At 28.9% G+C, this 18,226-nt stretch overlaps 1 protein-coding gene across 1 annotated transcript; it reads right to left on the bottom strand.

Moving 5' to 3' along the window:
* Nucleotides 1-1,830: 1,830 nt before the first annotated feature.
* Nucleotides 1,831-17,973, bottom strand: LOC145194927 (mitochondrial-processing peptidase subunit beta-like). The gene is made up of 15 exons (XM_090070141.1): nucleotides 17,849-17,973; nucleotides 9,040-9,093; nucleotides 8,784-8,873; nucleotides 8,448-8,534; nucleotides 8,180-8,218; nucleotides 5,927-6,017; nucleotides 3,831-3,922; nucleotides 3,629-3,735; nucleotides 3,364-3,553; nucleotides 2,672-2,976; nucleotides 2,433-2,518; nucleotides 2,316-2,346; nucleotides 2,184-2,241; nucleotides 2,029-2,104; nucleotides 1,831-1,945 (listed from the first exon to the last, which is right to left on the bottom strand). Exons 1-15 carry the CDS (start codon nucleotides 17,912-17,914, stop codon nucleotides 1,881-1,883), a joined length of 1,437 nt encoding a protein of 478 aa, XP_089926267.1. The 5' UTR covers nucleotides 17,915-17,973; the 3' UTR covers nucleotides 1,831-1,880.
* Nucleotides 17,974-18,226: the final 253 nt, after the last annotated feature.

The raw sequence follows: 18,226 nt of genomic DNA, 5'->3' as shown, positions 1-18,226 counted from the left end.
AAAAACCATGAGATACATCGTTCGTTCGTTTGGGCCATAAATTAGCCATGTTGTTTTGAAGATATTATTGGGTTTTTCTGGATGCATGACAAGGAGCATAGTCCTATTGAAAGATGTAATTGCCTTTTGAGAATGTAATTGCTTTCTGGGAATATTTTATTAAGCTTATATACATATCAGAGATACCCTTCCGCACAATGAATCTGTCATTTCGTCTATTTATCGCACAGTCAACACTAAAAAGTTTTTCATCGGAGAAACTTTTGACTGTTAAAGAAGCATGACTTTTCAACTGGTTCAGAAGCTTCTTTGATCGCTCCAACCTCAAACTTCTTTGCCTTTCTGTCAAAAGTTGGCAAGTAGGTTGGATAACACTGACTTTTTCTAAGTGTTTTTAGAGTTCTTCTAACTGTCGTCTTATCAACATTGAACAGTTATGCTATCTTTCTGACAGACATTGAAGGATTTTTTTAAACATGCTTTTCAGTAAACCTTTTATCAACTTTTTTGTTTACTGGAAAGGGCGTTAGGGCGTTTTCAGCATTGACACGTTTTTTCACTCAGCAAAATTAGTTTTAGACATTTCAGAAACACGAATCACTTACAGGCAAAGCCGCGAGAACCATGTTTAAAACTTCTGTTATTTAGGCTTCTATTGTAAAGTTTTTAACTGTTTATTCACAATTTTATTCAAATCTAAGACGTTCATTGAACTTTAACCAACAACAAATTTCGAAAATTTTTTATTTTCGTTACAAAGCCTTACTAAAAATTAGACGCGAATCGCTACCGTAATCTGTGTATGTTTGAGTAAAGTAAAACTTGATTATGCTCACCATTTTTTCCGTTTTCCATCCTCCTTTATCCATCAACTATCCATCAAATATACATCCTTCCTTCCATATTACAAATATCCATCAACTATCCATCAAATATACATCCTTCCTTCCATATTACAAATGAAATGATTTTTTTTTTATTGATTTAATATTTTTTGCGTCAATTTTTTCATTTAGGATTTTTTGAGGTACTAATTGGTAAGGGAACAGCTATTCTTCATTCATAAAAATTATATAATCTTTTGAGCTACACTCCTGGTGACTAAATTCTGAATTCTTTTGTTATGAAACAACAGCTCAATATACTTTAATAAGCATTTCAGCTTAAAACGGAAGTCCAAGCTTCTTCAACTTCTTTATCATCAATTTTAACTTCAATTCAAAATGTGCTCAAACTTCCAGAACCAAAAAAAAAGAAAAAAAAAAAAAGATTCCTTTTGGAAATACCACAAAAAACATCTTTTTACCCTACTTATAGCAGACAAATATTTTCAACTTTATTATTTCTAAAAGTAAGGGAGTAATGGGTTTTATAAATTTTTACGGATTTTAATGAACACCCGTAGAGATGTAAAATATAAAATCTGTTTAAATCAGAAGTTGAAAATATTTGGATTTTGTCAGTCTGATATGGAATCATCAATGAAGTATTATCATTATTGAGATTGCTTCATTTTACAGATTTTTGTTTTAATGTGCACTAGCTTGGCCTCTCGTTTTAAGGAGAATTTAGATTATGCTTGTTAGCGCTCTCTGCTTTAGGATGGTCATCAAATAGAAAACAATTTTTTTTAAGAATTTAAAAATGACTTCAACAGATTTTACCATGCTATAAAACGCTTGGCATGTTCACTTTCTACTCAATTTCTCAATGCGTGTATTATATGAAAGTTTTCAATCAATGTATTAACATAAAATGAAGGTATCGTTTCTTAACATAATTACAAGTAAACATTAGAAGAGATAAACGGCGTAAATTAAAAGAACAAACTGACATACGAAAAATTATATCTTCATGATAAACAAAATTACACCATCAAATTAAAGCCTGATCCAATACATGTTTCCTCGTACTCTGTTGTAGTCAGGAAGTTGTTCTACTGGACCTAAAATTTAAAGTAGTTTCAAGGAAATTAGATTTGATTAAAAAAACTGCAGAACTGAACACGAAATAAAACAGATGACTTACCCACACCCGCTACGACTGGACATTTATCATAAATATATTTTGAACATACATCTTTCACCATTTTTGCGTCGATCATCTAAAACAATTTTTAGAAATTTAGAAATATTTTAGGAGTTGGAAATGAAATAGAAAAAAAAAAAAAAAAAAATCCTCACATTTATTCTGTAATTGAGTTCAGGAAGAGGAATTCGACGACCATAAGTCAGCATTTGCCTGCAATGAAATACATCATTTTACTTTCATTTTAACTTTAGTTTCAATTCTAGAAAAATAGGTTGTAGATTTACCTTCCAATATCCTCACACACAGGAGTAGAACCTGAAAAATTTGAAATTAAAAATTAAAAAACCTATATAAACGCACTTTTTACTGAAAAAGAATAAAAAACGTTTAGTTAAATTTACCGTCAAATTGAAGCAAGAAATTCGTTTTTAGAACATTCTTCGCACGATTTACTTCACCATCTGTTACACTTGTACACAGGCGCATCCTTGCAATATTTGTGTATAATATATATGCATGTTTGTATGTATATATGTATGGGTGTGTATATATATATATATATACACACACACAGTCATAAAAACTTGCAATTTAATAGATATATATTTGTGATATTAAAAAAAAAGAAAAATAAAATTACCATTCTCTTTGCACAGCATAGACTAAGTCATCAATCTTCATTTTATCGCAAACCATGTATGCACCCCATAGACCAGTGTCTGTGTAACAGGTATTAAAAGACATATAGTTGTTTGCAAGGTTATATTTAGCAACATCAGCTGCAAGCTGGCCAGCCACATTTCTTGATCCACCAAGTGAGCGGTCCCAGCTTCCAAAGATCATATTAGCTACCATTAATGTGAAATAGTCTGGATTTGCCCAGCCACAACCTTCCACAGCCATGGCAATATGAGCAAGTGGCATGTCATCATCACGAACACGAACCTTTTAAGTAGAGAAAAGAGAACTTAAAAGATTTCCTACTTCAAGGGTTTGTACAGCCTGTCAAATTATACACTTTGAGTTTTGCTAGTAAATATTTTTTTGCTTAGTTTTGTTAGAAATGGTTTTTCGCTAAGTTTTCCAGAAAAGCATCCTTTTTTCCAGCCTTGGAGTTGTATAATCTTTTAAATTTCCAGCCTTGGACTTGTGTTATCTTTATAATTTTTTAAAAATTTTCAGCTTACAATAGTTTATTAGAAAAATTTTATTCTAGAAAAAAAAAATTTATATAGAAAATTTCTCTGAGTTTAAATTTCTATGTTTCATTTGAGCTTTTATTGAATAATTTATCTTAATATTAAAACAAAATTTAAAAAGATTCTTGAATACCTCTGAGCCAGTATAACGAACTGGTTTTAAATTTGATTTTTCATCTATATCAGACTTAAGTCCACTAAAATTTAATTCAGCAAGTTTAACCAGTTCGTCATGGTTAACACCACCTGCAGCAGCTAAAACCATTCTTGGTGCTCGATAGTGTGTACTGATGTAATTCTGGAGATCTGCTTTTGAAATTGATCTAAAAAAAATTTCTTACTTTATATGAACTGTTATGCTAAGTTATAAGAGTTCTTTTTCATTAGAGCTACCTTACTTAACATTCTTTGATGGTCCAAGAATAGTCATTCCTAAGGGAGTTCCCTGATAGGCAATTGCATGAAGATGATCAAAAACAACTTCTTCCAGTTGTGTATCGACCTCCTGAAAGTTTATATAGCACAAATAAATTTTTTAGGCTCAACAGTAAGAATTCTCAATAAACAATGTGTTGCATAACAAGTAAATTAGAACTAAACCTGCATCTCCCTTAATATGACTCCTCTTTCCCTTTCAATGGCTGCTTCATCCAGTACAGGGTTTTGGATAATATCAGACAAAATATTTACAGCTAAAAATAAAAATTTCCATTTGTTAAAACTAAATGCAGCAACTTTTTCTTCTCTTTATCATATCTAAAATGTATTTATTAATTTCTTTCCATTTAACGTACTATCAATAGCACATTGTATATGGAGCTAAAGACTGTCCAGAATGATAATGACTCATAGGATTTTTGAAATATTCATAACTTTTTTATTGTTTTAAAGAAAATTTATCTGCCTTTCAAATAATACAAAGGTAGTTTTAAAAAACTTGATTGTAAACAAAGAAATTGTATTCCCAAGTAGAAGTGAGAAAAAATCATTTCAGAAAAGTGGCTTTAAAGTCATGATGTTCCAATTAATTTGCAGGCAAAAAAGTATAAAGTTTAGTAGAAAATTATGAAATGAAGGTCGTGAATCGAAAAGAAAGTCAAGAAACTGAGAAAGATGTCTATCAAGTTTAGAACTTGATCAAAAGGTGATCAAAGTGATTAATGCAAATCCAGAGTACTCTGTTTGGAATATAAAAAACAACAACAACAAAAACTGGTGCTCCCAACCCATCAATCTAAGAAGTCAAAAACAGATATGGCTACAAGACATACAAAGTGCAGTAATTCTACAGAAGATCCCAACAGAAATTCAGCAAAGACCAAAAATGTGGTAGAAAACTGCTACGAGAAAAGCTTTGAAGAAATCAAAAGTGCATTATAATGGATGAAACCCAACTGCAAACTCAACTGTTTAATGCTCTCAGGCCAACAGCTTTATACAATCAAGAAAAGAACAAAGCAAGGAAGTTATGGTTTAGTAAGCCATCTGTTTGTGTAGTTTCAAAACTCAGCCATTTTTCATGAACAAAAACATGAACCCCAAAATTTATGTGATAGAATGTTTAAAAAAGCAATTTATATTTATGATCCAAAGGCATGATGATCTGCAACAGATATTTGCAACAGCATGTAACAGATTAAAATTTGTTAAATTTTTCTAATTTTTTTTTTTTTTTTTTTTTTTTTTAAATAAAACCAAAACTAGATTCCCATGAAGTTTATTTCAAAACTATATATGCACAACAATAATGTAAAACGTGGAAAAAAAGTAGAAGAACTTTAATGTTTATATTTATTCTATAAACTTACAAGAATATACTATAATATTATAAAATCAAAAATCAATACTTAACTAGTGAATGTTAATTAGGGAGACAATTTCCTTTGTTTTAAAAAATTTACAAATGTACCTTATTTTGGCTTTTATGAGTACTACAAATACAACACTTTCGTGATGGTTATTTTGTATAAACACTTGTTACAAGTTATTGTTCTTGTGTTGATTTATACACAATTTTGAGCTCAAATATTCAGATATGGCAAGTGTGACACTTCTCTAATAATCAGCTATAACAAAACTAATTTTGGAAAATTCTATGCACAGGAAAAATGGTAGTTGCACAGCCTAGATCAGTTGTCCAATAACCATCCCTGCTATCTTTTTCCTTTTCTCCCCACCATCAAAATAAGTCTAATAAATTTTTTCAGTAGTTGGTATAATTGTCCACTACCTTGTTTTGCTGCTTCTTGTGAAATTTTTCATATTTCGATAATACAAGATTCATAAACAAAAATTGTAAACAAATCATCCTCATTAATTTTTACTATCCATAACCTCTGTAAAATTTGAATCCGAATCACCTCCCCCCACCCCCCAAAAAAATTAAGAATCACAATCTGCAATTACTTTGTCAAGATTGATCCAAGTTATTTTTGCCTGAATCCATTTTTATGAGTTAATTATCATTATCTAAACTGTAAAAAAGGTTGACAATTTATTCTATATGTATGCATGTATGATTTTCTAAAATAAAGTGTTGCTTGTAATAATATAAACATAATGTAATAATATGTGATCACAGTCTTCCACTTTCATTATAAGTTTTTCATTAACAGAGGTTACAGTCTCCTAAAAACAAAGAGTGGTTCTTGTTTCCCATATACAATGTTACTTAGAAGTTTTCTATCAAACTATACCTTTAGACAAATCTTTTGTAAAACATTTAGCATAATAAACGGTTTGTTCACGAGATGTGTAAGCATTAAGATGAGCTCCCATGTTTTCAACCTAAAATAAACTTCTCTATATAGAATAAAAGTATATATACTGAAATAAAGGTACCTAATAGTACTAAACAAATTTATTTAGATTATTTTAAGTTCTTTGTTTTCTTGGCAGATCAAACCAATTACATTATGTAACAAAATTTTTGTTTTTATTGAGACAGAACAAGAAAAATTTATATTTTTATTCCATTAAAATAAACTTCAAGGATATAAACTTTAAGTGACATTCTGCATCCCATTTTAGCATAATTCTTTATGAGAATCTGAACCAACTTCACATAGTTTTCTGCTTTGTGATTACGCATGAAGCCATAAACAACTGCAATAAAAATGTTTCAAGCCACTTTGGAGCCTCAAAGCAACATGGCTTTCAGGCTCTGGGATGAACTGCCTATAAATAGGGACCAAGAAGGTCATCAGAGACTTCAATATGCTTTTATTCCTCATGGACCTTCAAGACAGTTTCACAAAATTTCCTTATTTCCTTTACCTCTGGGACAGTGGTAAAGGAAATAAGGAAATTTTATAAAACTTTTCTGATCTGTGACTTTTTTATCTAAAAAAACTCCACTCCTTGAGCCTGGATATCAAAAATTCACCATTTAACTTGTAAGACCTAGAATTTCTTTCTGGTTAGGGAAGTATGGCCTCCTCTCCTCAACTGCACCTATAAAACTGTATTTTGTATCTCCATTATCTTCCTTGCTGTCAGACTTGCTTCTTTCTTCTGAAAATGGCTGATCCCTCTAAGAGGTAGTGAACACAGGCAGTTCAGGGCTGTGCAATACTATGGCAATAGATGAAAAAATACTTGGAAAAACAATTTGAGGTGCATTAGTGCCTGAGTTTTGTGGGATCAACAATCCAAATGTTGAAGTTGCTTTAGTTGCCCATTGGTTGTTCCAAATTCCCCAGATAGCAAACTTCAGTGTTCCCTTGTCTCCCCTGTACTAACTAGTAACATAGCACATTTAACTAATTATATAAGTTTGAGGGCTGGAAGTTTCACATATCACTTATCACAGGGTATAATATTAACATGTAACATATTTTCCTATAGTACACCAATATAATTAGAAAATTTGTTATTTGCAGTTTCTTAAAATGAACTACATATATCTAAATTATTGAAATTCTACAAAGTTAATCATCTAAACAAGAAGCAATTATTTAAGTGCGGTGTCCAGGATTTATCTTGATTCCTGACCAGCTTGCCCAAGTATGCCTTGTAGACCTCACACATTTTAGGACTTGCTTTCAGGGAATACTTTTTTGATCTTAAAAAATGTATTGTTATTCTTTTATTCATTAATAACACAAGCTGAATGTTATTTTCAGTCACATGTGCTTTTATAATTACATGACTACTTTTTGAGAACAAATCTAGAAAGTTCTGGAAGTTTCTTAAAAGTTCTAAAGGTTTCTTGAAAGTTCTGGAAATCATCTGAATAATTCTAGCAGCTCAGAAATAATCTAGAAGAATACTCAGTATTCAATATGAATCAAGAACTTTCTTGAAAACATACAAATTTCAAAATATAGTTGTCCTAGTCACACAAGCAAAGTTTTTGAAGAACAGTTTTCAACCCAACACACTTTCAACCCAAGGACAAAACAAAAATAAAAACTTGTTATGCAGTGTTATCTAATAATTGTCACAAAAATAAAATACTCTAATAAATATTTTATCTTTTCTATAGAATAACATAAACTTTTGTTAGCATTACTTATAAAAGATTGCACTTATTAGCTATTGAAAAGAATTGAAAGTGCTCCATCTGTTCAGATTGTATACTGCTCAAAATACTAAACCAAAGCAAAATCAATTTTATCAAAAAAGAAGTTACTGTTTTTTAATGAATTAAATTATTTTCAGAAGAAATTTTTAAAATACCATTTCATCAGTCACTAAGTCAATTCATAACTCCATTTAAAGAACCTTTAAAATTAAATATGCATTAAAAATATCCATAGCTTTTTGAGCATTTAAAAACTATAGATTAAACAACATTTTCAAAACTATAAACAGCAACTTATTTGTGTTTTAACAGTTTTCAAGAAAAAAAAACTTTAAAAAAAAAAAGAGTTCCTTTCCATTCGTGTCAGTATTTAATTCAAATAAAACAAACTTTATAAAGAAAAAAAAAAAAAAAAATTAGAAACCTCCAGTTCCAGTTGCAACTGAGATCTATTTTTTGTTCCCTGAAACAAAATAAAACTTTGCAACATTTTTGAGCTTTAGAAAAAAAGGAAGATTTTTTAAAACTAAAATGGAAGTAAGCTGATTAAATTTAACATATTCACTCATAAAAATCATCAAAAATATAACACTTCGATCAAACTTTGTATATTATGACACACATGAAGATAAAATGAACTTTTATAAGTAAATTCTGTTATTTTGATATAAATAGGTAAAAAATGAGAATACTTTAAAAGCCATGTGCTCAAGAAAATGAGCCACACCATTGTTTTCTTCATTTTCAAATCGACTTCCAGCATCAATCCACAACCCAACCTACAACACAAAATTTAAGTAAAAACAAACAAACAAACAAAAAAAAGAAAATCATAGATTCATTTTCTTTGTTATCAGGACTTTCTATTTCTTTAATGAAGACTTTCTTGTTTAATGAAACCTAACTTAATTTTTTAATTTACTTTAACTGACAACTTCCTTAAAATCAAGTAATGAATTTAGAAAAAGTATTTTTTTTTTCTTTTAAATAAAAGTTTTCCAGAAAGCTTGGTTAAATTAACTCCTTACTGTGCATGTATCTATTCCAGAATCTTCAGTAGCCACTCTTAGACCATTTGACAAACATGATGTCACTGTTTCAGGAACATTGTAAAGAGACTAAATATAATAGAACTAAACTAATGAAGTAAAAAGTGCCTCCCAGTCATAAGCTAACACTTTTATGCTTCGCTTGCATGATATTATATTGTTTATATGATATAAATATATTGCCTTTATGATGTAAAGATATGAAAATTACCAAATGTATAAATATTTCTCTTACTTGCTCATAAGGTGAAAGAGTACTTTGAAACTTTTGCTGAGTATAAACTGTAACCTTAAATAAAGTATTAACAAAATACAAACAAAAACTATATTAGTGTATTTAGGAAAACATAGCAAAAAGAAACAAAAATAATAAATTAAAAAAAATTAGAAAACAATATTTTTTGTAAAGTAAAAAATAAAACTAATATCATTTTTAAATAATTTTTTCTTAAAAAATAAAGCTCTTTAACTCATGCAACAACTTCTGCTTTCAATCAATTTAGGTTGACACCAATTTTTGAAAACTGAAAATCATTAAAAATTAGTAAAATATTCTTTGGTATGAATGTCAACAATTAATTATAATTTAAAAACAGTTTTTATTTTTCCTTTAGCATGTTCTAATTATTTATTAATTTTTAAAATATATTTACTGCAGTATAAAAAATATTATCTTAGAATTTGGCATGTATGCATTCAAACTTAACATTTTGAGCGTAAAGATCTAAAACACTACAGTGCTTTAAAACACCTAAATCTTTAAGAATTTAGACCAAGATTTCCATCTTTTTTATTCTTTGTACTCTAAGTCTATGAAAATTTTGATAAAGAGGAACTCTCAAAGTCTCTTAGAACTTGTACAGCATTGATGAAGACTTAAATGATGAAATGGTGGAAAATTAAATACCAAGATCGCTCTGCCAGTTATTCTTAGTAGCCATAGATTTTAAGACTCAAATATTAAAAGTTGAGTGTGGAAAAAACTACTTAAAGCACAAACAACAATCTTAAATAAAACATTATTTCAACAAAAATAATTTCAACAGTTTCTCAATATGTCTGCAAAAAGCCATCAAAATATGATCAGGGCAGAGTCTCAAAATATGCATTGTTTCAGAAACCAGAGACTAATTAATTGTCTGCTAGTGATCAATCTGTTGCTTGTTTATGATATGAACTACGAGTATATGCAGGCATTAACATTTTCTTGACTTCTTAATGTATCTAAAAAAGATTGGCATACATGCAGTAAGTACAATCAGATCACTTACAAGGTTTTCCTTTTGTGACTTTTAAAGACAAAAGCAAGAGAAAAGTTTACTTTATTAAAAATTTTACAATAACTCCAACCTCTTGTAAATTGTTATTGTAAATCACTTAACAACTCTATTGTTTAACTAATTATGCTAAGCAGATTGGCACTATTGATGCAAAAAGAATCTAAAAAAGAGAGTACCGATATACAAAGCAGCATGAGTATATGCCAAAGTATATGATAGTGTATAGATTTACTTTAGGCATTTCAGAACTCTGGGTCTGCCTGCAAACCACCAAATAAAACTGATTTAACTTATGATACCCAATTTCCTGATATTTGAAACTAACATGGTAGAAGACTTTCTTTAAAAGTAAAGCTTTTACACCTTGTGTTTGAAGGGTGAAAAGAGGAGTGAGGGGAGGGAGGTGAAAACGATAGTCATACCAAATACTGAACCAATGTATCAGATTTAGAAAATGCCAAATTACTTGCAAAATTTTATGTACCTAGGTCTAATTTTTTAACTCTTTAATTTCATATAATTACTTAATGTGAAATATGCTACAAGATACTTTTAGAGTGAACCACTGGTTGAGATATTTTAATTATTAAAAAATTATAGATTTCCATTTTAAAGTCTAATAGCCATGTTAAAAATCTATTAAATAACTTTATATAAATTTATATAACTTTATGGTGCTAAGTAAATAATCTTTAAAATAATCATGTAAAAATCAGAAAAAATTCTGATATAGAAGCAACTGAAAAGATTATTACAGCTACATTAACTATATTAGAACTTCTTAGTCACTCTAAATATTATTGTTCATGTTGGTATAAATTTTTAGAAATCTAAGTTTGTTACATTATTTATTAAAATGCTTTAACACAGCATTTTACTTTTAATATAAACAGGAAATAAATTTTAAGGTTTTTCAAAAACCGTTCATTATTTTATTTTAAAGAAAAGTACACCTTTTTCCACCAATGTGGGCCAGTAGGTAGACAAAATAACTTCTATATAAAGTAAGCAAATATTTGTTAGTTATGTTGTCTTAAGGCATTTGAAAATTGGAATATAAAAAAAACTTAAAATTATATATAAATAATTTTAGTAAGTTGAATCTTGTGATCAAGAAACCAAGGTCATTTAAGCATATTCAGAGATAAGACAAAGCATGTGTTACCTGACTTTGTTATAGTATGTCATAGTATATTATAGCATGTATAGTAAGATTACATACTTAAAAAAAAATTATAGGAAAATAATTGTTTGCTGGACTATAAGTGATGAATGACACGTTGACATGTGCTATCTAATATGTATTTGAGCTACAGGAAGTCCCATTCTGATTTTACATGTTTTAATTTCAAGAATAAGTAGTCTGGAAAGTATATGAAGTTCTGGCCTTAATAATTGATGTCTGTTTGACAAAATCTTTCTATTAATTGATTAAATGTAAAAAATAACGTTTACCACACTTACAATCATATCAGGAATGTAAGTGTGGTAAAAGTTAAAACATCACCTGACAAATGTAACAGTTAAGGACTATTCAGTTTCAGTTCCTTTGATAGATTTAATAGTTCATACCTTGCAAAGAATCTGTGCAGTTCAAAAACCTGTGCTAAGACTCAATCATGAAAGATAAAGCATTTATTAACAAGTTTTATCCAGACATACTATAAACAGAGATTTAAAATCTAAAAGATCATTATTCAACTCCTGTATACCCCATTGAATTTGATTGGATTTCACAACAGCAATGGAAAGGTGCCTATTTGGAGAAACCAGAAGTAGCCACCAACAGACTACTGTAGACTATTAAGATTTGCACAGTATGAACAGTCTTGATACCATTGTTAAAGAAAAGATATAATAATACTCAAAAAGAATTCAAATATGATCTCTCCAGTTTCCATGCAAATTGTGTATTAAAAAAAAACAACAGGAAAATGGCAAGCAAGATATAAAGAAGACAAAGAAAAGATATTGATGAATAGGGAGATTCAGACTGACTTTATAAACAAAACGGGACTTGTTGCTTTCCCAAAAAGTGGTGGTTCTGGAACAAACAAGTAATGGTAATACTTCAAGGCATGCTTTTACAGAATATAAACAAACAGCTGAAATTCTTGCTATTGATCAAAATCTTAAAATCAAATTTTATATTACCTTGGTAATAATATCTTCAGGATCTAAAATAGTCTGCCTCAAATCCAATGATTACTGTTGTGACAGTTGGACTGTATGTACCAATCTATCCATCTTACTACATTTTAATCTGTGCACAAAGTACTGATATACATAATTGCATGAGCTATGTATATTAGTAATTTGAAACCATCAAACTTGACATTTATTCTAGGAATAATCTGTATGAAATAATTCAATGACATAGATTACTCATAGGACTTATGTCTAAAGAAGTGCTTGAAGCAAGAAAAAAAGACTAAAAATTATTGCAAAAATTTTAGCAGGAAAACATCTAGATAAACAACAAATACTGTTTTGCTCAAGAGACTCCTTGTTTGGAAAATATCTGGTTGCCCCCCCCCCCCCCTCCATCAGGTTTTAAGTTCTTGAAGTGTTAAATGCTAACATAAGAAAAGCTGTTTGAAGCTGTTTGCATCATAATATCAGGCTTTGGAAACCATCAAACTTGACACTTACTCTAGCAATAAGTATTATTGCTTTATACTTTTAAGCTCAAACCTGATTTTTTTAAAAACTGCTGCTAATTGATTTTTTTAAAAAAACACTAATTACATTTGATAAATGATTGTTGGAATGATTGTCAAACAACTGTTTGGATTTTATTAGTGTTGTCATCGACTTCAACTAAATTGACTAAAAGTCGGCTAGTTGAAAGTCAAAATTAGTCGACTTTGAAAAATTGAATAGTCTATTTAATCGGTTAATCATCCTGAGATCCTTTTTTCTTTTTCACTTGATTTAATTTTATCAATCTTTAATATTGTTATGATGCTGACCAATTAGTAAAGAGATATCTTTATAAGTAGTTTATCTTGTAAAGATAAACTATTTATGAAGATTGAGCTATGTGTAAGAAATCATTCATAGCAGCTTTTTTAACTCAACCAAAATATATGAACATTAAACCTAATTTGCTGCATCACATAAACTTAACTCTTAGCTTACTGTATGTACCACCACTTCATTAATGTTTCCTTTTTCTCATTATAGTAACCAGTTGATGCTTTTTAAAACAAAATGTTAAGTAATGTGTTATGCTACTCAGTTAAAGATGCAAAAAAGTTTTAAAAATCTGCCACAGCAAAAAAAGTTTAACTGCCCCATCTGCCCCCACCTATCTACACCACTGTTTTTTATTAAAGTTTATTGTTAATTTTTTGCTTTAATTGTTGTGAAAAATGATATAAAACGCCCATTTGTTTTTTTTCTTGACTTTGTGATAGGAATTTCCATTTTAGTTTGTGTTTATTCGATTTTAATTCATCTAATAGATTAGATGAATTAAAATTGAACAAAGAAAATGCTCTTGATAAAACAACAGCATGTGCAATCATAACAGTACTACATACCACCTAGTTTTTTTGTTTACTCTCTTAAAGTTCTATTTGTTTCATAGCATCTAATAAATAAATTGTCAAGCAACATTAAAGAAAAATGATTATAATAAAATTTTTATTCAAGTATTTTGACTAAATCGACTTAGTCAATTTTAAAAATGTATTAGTTGATTTTGTTCGACTTTGAAAAATACATTAATTTAGTCGACAGTCAAATAATTTCAAAGTTGTAACAACACTAGATTTTATTGAAACTAATGCATGCACTTTTTCCTGGTAAAATCTAGCAATAAAACTTTTTTTGTAAAATTTAACCAAAGTCCAGTTAACCAAAGGTAGCTTTGTAAAATTTAACCAAAGTCCAGTTAACCAAAGGTATCCAAAGAACTTTAACAAACTACCAGAACATTGCTATAAAATTATTCTTTACAGTTGTTACAACTGAATCATTTTAAGGAATGTACATTTTGACATAAATTTATCTTCAATTAATTAGTTTTAGGGGAAATCATATCAAAAAAAAATTTTTTATAGGATTTGTTGAAATCCTATCATGAATATATAATACAAACAAGATTTGTGCACTTCCAGAGTATTTATTGGCATGTAAGAGGTGACCAATCTATCAAAGGAAATTCATTACAAATATTAAAAATTCTACAACAAAGTCACTGAAAGTTCATGAACTTTGTAAAAAGGATTATAAAATGATAAATGTATGTATGATGTATTATATGTAACTTTATATCATAAGAAAATCTATTATATGTAACTTTATATCATAAGAAAAACAGAGTATAAAGTTTAAACAAAAATACCTTTAAAAAATAAATTTTCAATATATTAACAAAAGTAAACACACAATAAATAACAAAAATAACTTTTTTTTTTACATTTCACATTTACATCAAGGTGGTTATTTATATCCACCAAAATAACACTGCAACTAACTATGGTACAAAAACTTAGGTAAAGTTGTTTTAAGCAATCAGACAATAACTTTGTATTTGCTTCTCAAATACTAGTTTTTTTTACGTAAAAGCGTTATATATATAATTACAGTTTGCAATAGTTTGCCAGGATATATAAATATAAAAACAAAATGTAAGGTCTCCAAGGTAGCTACTGTGTAAAAGTAAATTCTTTGACTTTTCCTTAACATTAAAACTTTGAAATTTACAAAGATTAAAGTGAATATAAAAATGTTTAAAAATAAAGTCATTGTAACAACTGATATATTAGTACCTAAATACTTTGTAAAAATACTTTTGAGATTTTACCAAAACAAATGTTAAAAATCATCTTTTTAAATACATAATTTAACTTTTTATTTTTTATATCATGGCTCTTCAATTCCCAACAATAATTAAGCTTGATCGCATTTTTTTAACACAATAGAGCAAGATATACAACCATTTTATGCATTACTGTTTTGTTAGTGAAGAAAGTAAGTTTACTTGCAGAAACAATCAATTGACTGGACAATATCTTGTTTCTACAAGAAAACTATAGTGTCTACATACATCAAAATTATTTAATTAGGTCTACTATTAAGAGATATGTGGTTAAATTTTATGCATAATTAAACTTTTAGTATTAGAGAATACAGCTTCTTTGAAATGTTTCATTTGGAATTGTTACAAGTTACAGGTATAATATATATGCTGCATATGAAAGTATGAAAGATTATAAGAAATATTATATAAGAAACTATCAAAGCTGTGGATTATGAAAACCTGAACTGAATATTAGTAGTTAAGTTCAACTTAGTGGTTAAGCTCAACAACAATTAAATTCAACTTTATCATTTTTTTGCTTCACATTATATTCACCATAAGGGATTTCCTGTAATAGATCATTACACCACCATAATAATTACAATCATACATCAAGATATTCTTACAGGCTCAATAGTCTAAAGTGACGATGCAGACAACATATGATAATTTGGCGTTATTGCAGCTTTGCACCCCCTCTTTTTTTTATTGCAGAAGTTCGATGTTTAAAATGAAAGAAAATGGTAACCATTTTAATTTTTGACCAATGCAAATTACTGTAATTCTCAGTTGAAAGTTGAAAAAATTCTCATTAAAACACTAATATTTGCTATTTTTTTGATAGGTTTTTTAAACATTAAGCAATACTCTTTGTAAAATTGACATTTTTACACATAAAAGAAAAACTGCAATTAAATTTCAAAACACTAATTTTAACAATCACAACTTATTTAATTTAGTTTAATGGATTCAAATCATTTATTGATTTGTACAAATAAAAGACAAAATTTCTGTTCCAAATAATTTAGAAATAAATCCATAATAAAAGAATGCAGCAATGCTGTAAATTCCTTTTGTTGCTCTTTCTTTATAATTTCCCACGCTAAACAAACATTTATCCCACGCTAAACAAACATTTTTCCCACGCTAAACAAACATTTCATACTACTTTTTCCTTTACAATATAGTGCTTCAAATACCAACAATGGATGAATTTGACTTTCTCTTAAACAGATTGGAGCATGATTCATTAAAAATTTGGACTCTACAATACTTTGGTGCAGAGAGTATGATTTACTGGCAGTATCTGTGAGTTCTAATAAATGTGGCATATCTTATATGCAGCAAAATTATGTGCAAGCAGTGGAAAAAGTGGCTTGAAGATGCTCCATTAAACATTACCGAAGAACTTCAAGTATCAGAAATAGGGGCTTTTTTGAAAGTTCAGACTTGGAATTGAGGCAGGTTATACTAATAAATTACATTTGGTGCAGAAGCACTGGTTCAAGCCAAGAATGTCTTTAGAAGATATCAAACACAAACTAAGAATAGGCAATGTTCATTTGGTTATTAACTAGAATCAGTTTTGCTGAGACATTTGTCATATTTTATAAAGAATCCAGAACAAATTGGTGGACCAGGATGTGTTATGGAAATCTTTATTTTCTAGGAGATAATACAAAATTGGTCAATTAGTTCCACAACAATCAATATTTTGAGGGTATGACAGAGACAAAGAAAGGATTTTTAGTTCCTGTTGCAAGTCATGATGACACTAGATTGCTTCCTATAATACAACAAAAGATTTGTCCTGGTTCAATTGTGTGGAGAGACATGTGGGGTGCTTACAATAACTTACCAGCTTTAGTATATCAACATGACACTATCAACCATAGACTTCATTTTGTTGATTCTCACACAGGAGTTACTACGAACCATAGGGATGCCATTTCTGGTGTCAAGCAAAATCAAAATTAAAAGCAATGATGGGGCCTACTAACAGTAAGATGATTCTGGATTACTTATAGGTATATGTATAACGGTTTAATGAAAATTGCTTCTTTTACTTTGGACCCAAATTATAGCAAGTTATCCTGTGTAAATTCAAATGCAAAAATGCAAAGTGAATTTATTCAAAAAATGTTTAACATATACAGGTAAATAAATTAAAAAGTCTATTTTGTTGTGTTTTTGTAGCATACTTTTTTTTTTTTTTTGTCTTTAGCTATGATTGAGCAAGCTTAAGAGAAATTAAAGAAAATAAGTACTTATACAATAAAAACGATCCATTTACTTTTTATTATAATATTAGTGTTTTAATGAGAATTTTTTTAACATTCAATTGCAAGTACTTTGTTTTGATAAAAAACTAAAATGAATTTTTTTTTCCTTCATTTTCTTTCATTTTACACAACGAGCTTTCATAATCTGCAATAAAAAAAAAGGAGTGTGTAAAAGTGCAGTAGCACCTAACAGTTTAATAGCTCCTGCATATTTACATGACACAGTAAACCAGCCTCCATTTTGCTAACACTTAAACAACTACCCTGAAACTCTAATCCTAACACTAACAGCACTCTAGAGTACTCCGCTTTTTTCATTTTAGAAAAAAAAAATAGCTTTAACTTATTTTATTTAAACTCTATTTAAAAAATGAATGCTTTTGTTATTGTTAAACCTAACTAAACTTGAAAGCTATATAGCATATTTAGCCAAAAAATTGTAGTAAGAGCTTGAGTAATTAAGTATAATGAGGATTTTAAATGTAGCCAAATATGCAAGAAATGTTTTAACAAAAAATAGTATTGCAGAAGTATGTCATATATTTAGCAGCAAATTTTACCACATTATTTACAGTTTTGTGTTGCATTTTACATAAATTTGTTTCATTTTGCATTAAGAAAAGAAAAATGAAAAAAAGAAATAATATTTAAAATAAGTAGAAGAGAACTCACTTTATTAACTTGCGGCCGAATGAACTTACTTAGTTGTGGCAAACGAGCCGCTAGCCTTGACGCCATCTTTAGCTCATCAACCAAGAAAAAATGCAGGAAAGGACATTTCAGCAAAATGTCCGACAACCGGTTTTCAAAAGAAAAAGGCTTTGATTTATTATCAAAACTAGGGTCCAGGATTTCTACCTCTTAATAGGTAGCGCAGAATAAAGGTTTAGTATGGCCTATTTACATTTACAGCATCACAAAGAACGTCAAAAATACAATTCTCATGTTACTCCAGCATAATTACAAATAAAATTTAAGTAATTAACATTACTTTATTGCCTAAACATTGCTTTTTTACATTAAACAGTACTGTTGTACATTAAACGGTTC

The sequence above is a fragment of the Hydra viridissima genome, unplaced genomic scaffold, assembly GCF_058129835.1.
Source record: "Hydra viridissima isolate aposymbiotic clone 2 unplaced genomic scaffold, HvirCarnegie_v1 scaffold_13, whole genome shotgun sequence".
Lineage (NCBI taxonomy): Eukaryota > Metazoa > Cnidaria > Hydrozoa > Anthoathecata > Hydridae > Hydra > Hydra viridissima.
Note: the sequence above shows the minus strand (reverse complement) of the source record. Positions and strands in the feature narration are given on the sequence as shown.

Bases quoted from the DNA above. Each gene is read 5' to 3' on its own strand.
- LOC145194927 (XM_090070141.1), bottom strand. From the start codon at position 17,914: ATGGCGTCAAGGCTAGCGGCTCGTTTGCCACAACTAAGTAAGTTCATT. The intron at 6,018-8,179 runs GTTTCTAATTTT...AGTTTATTTTAG, and splicing joins AGTTGCAACTGGAACTGGAG to GTTGAAAACATGGGAGCTCA. The intron at 1,946-2,028 runs GTAAGTCATCTG...TTTAAATTTTAG, and splicing joins TCCAGTCGTAGCGGGTGTGG to GTCCAGTAGAACAACTTCCT.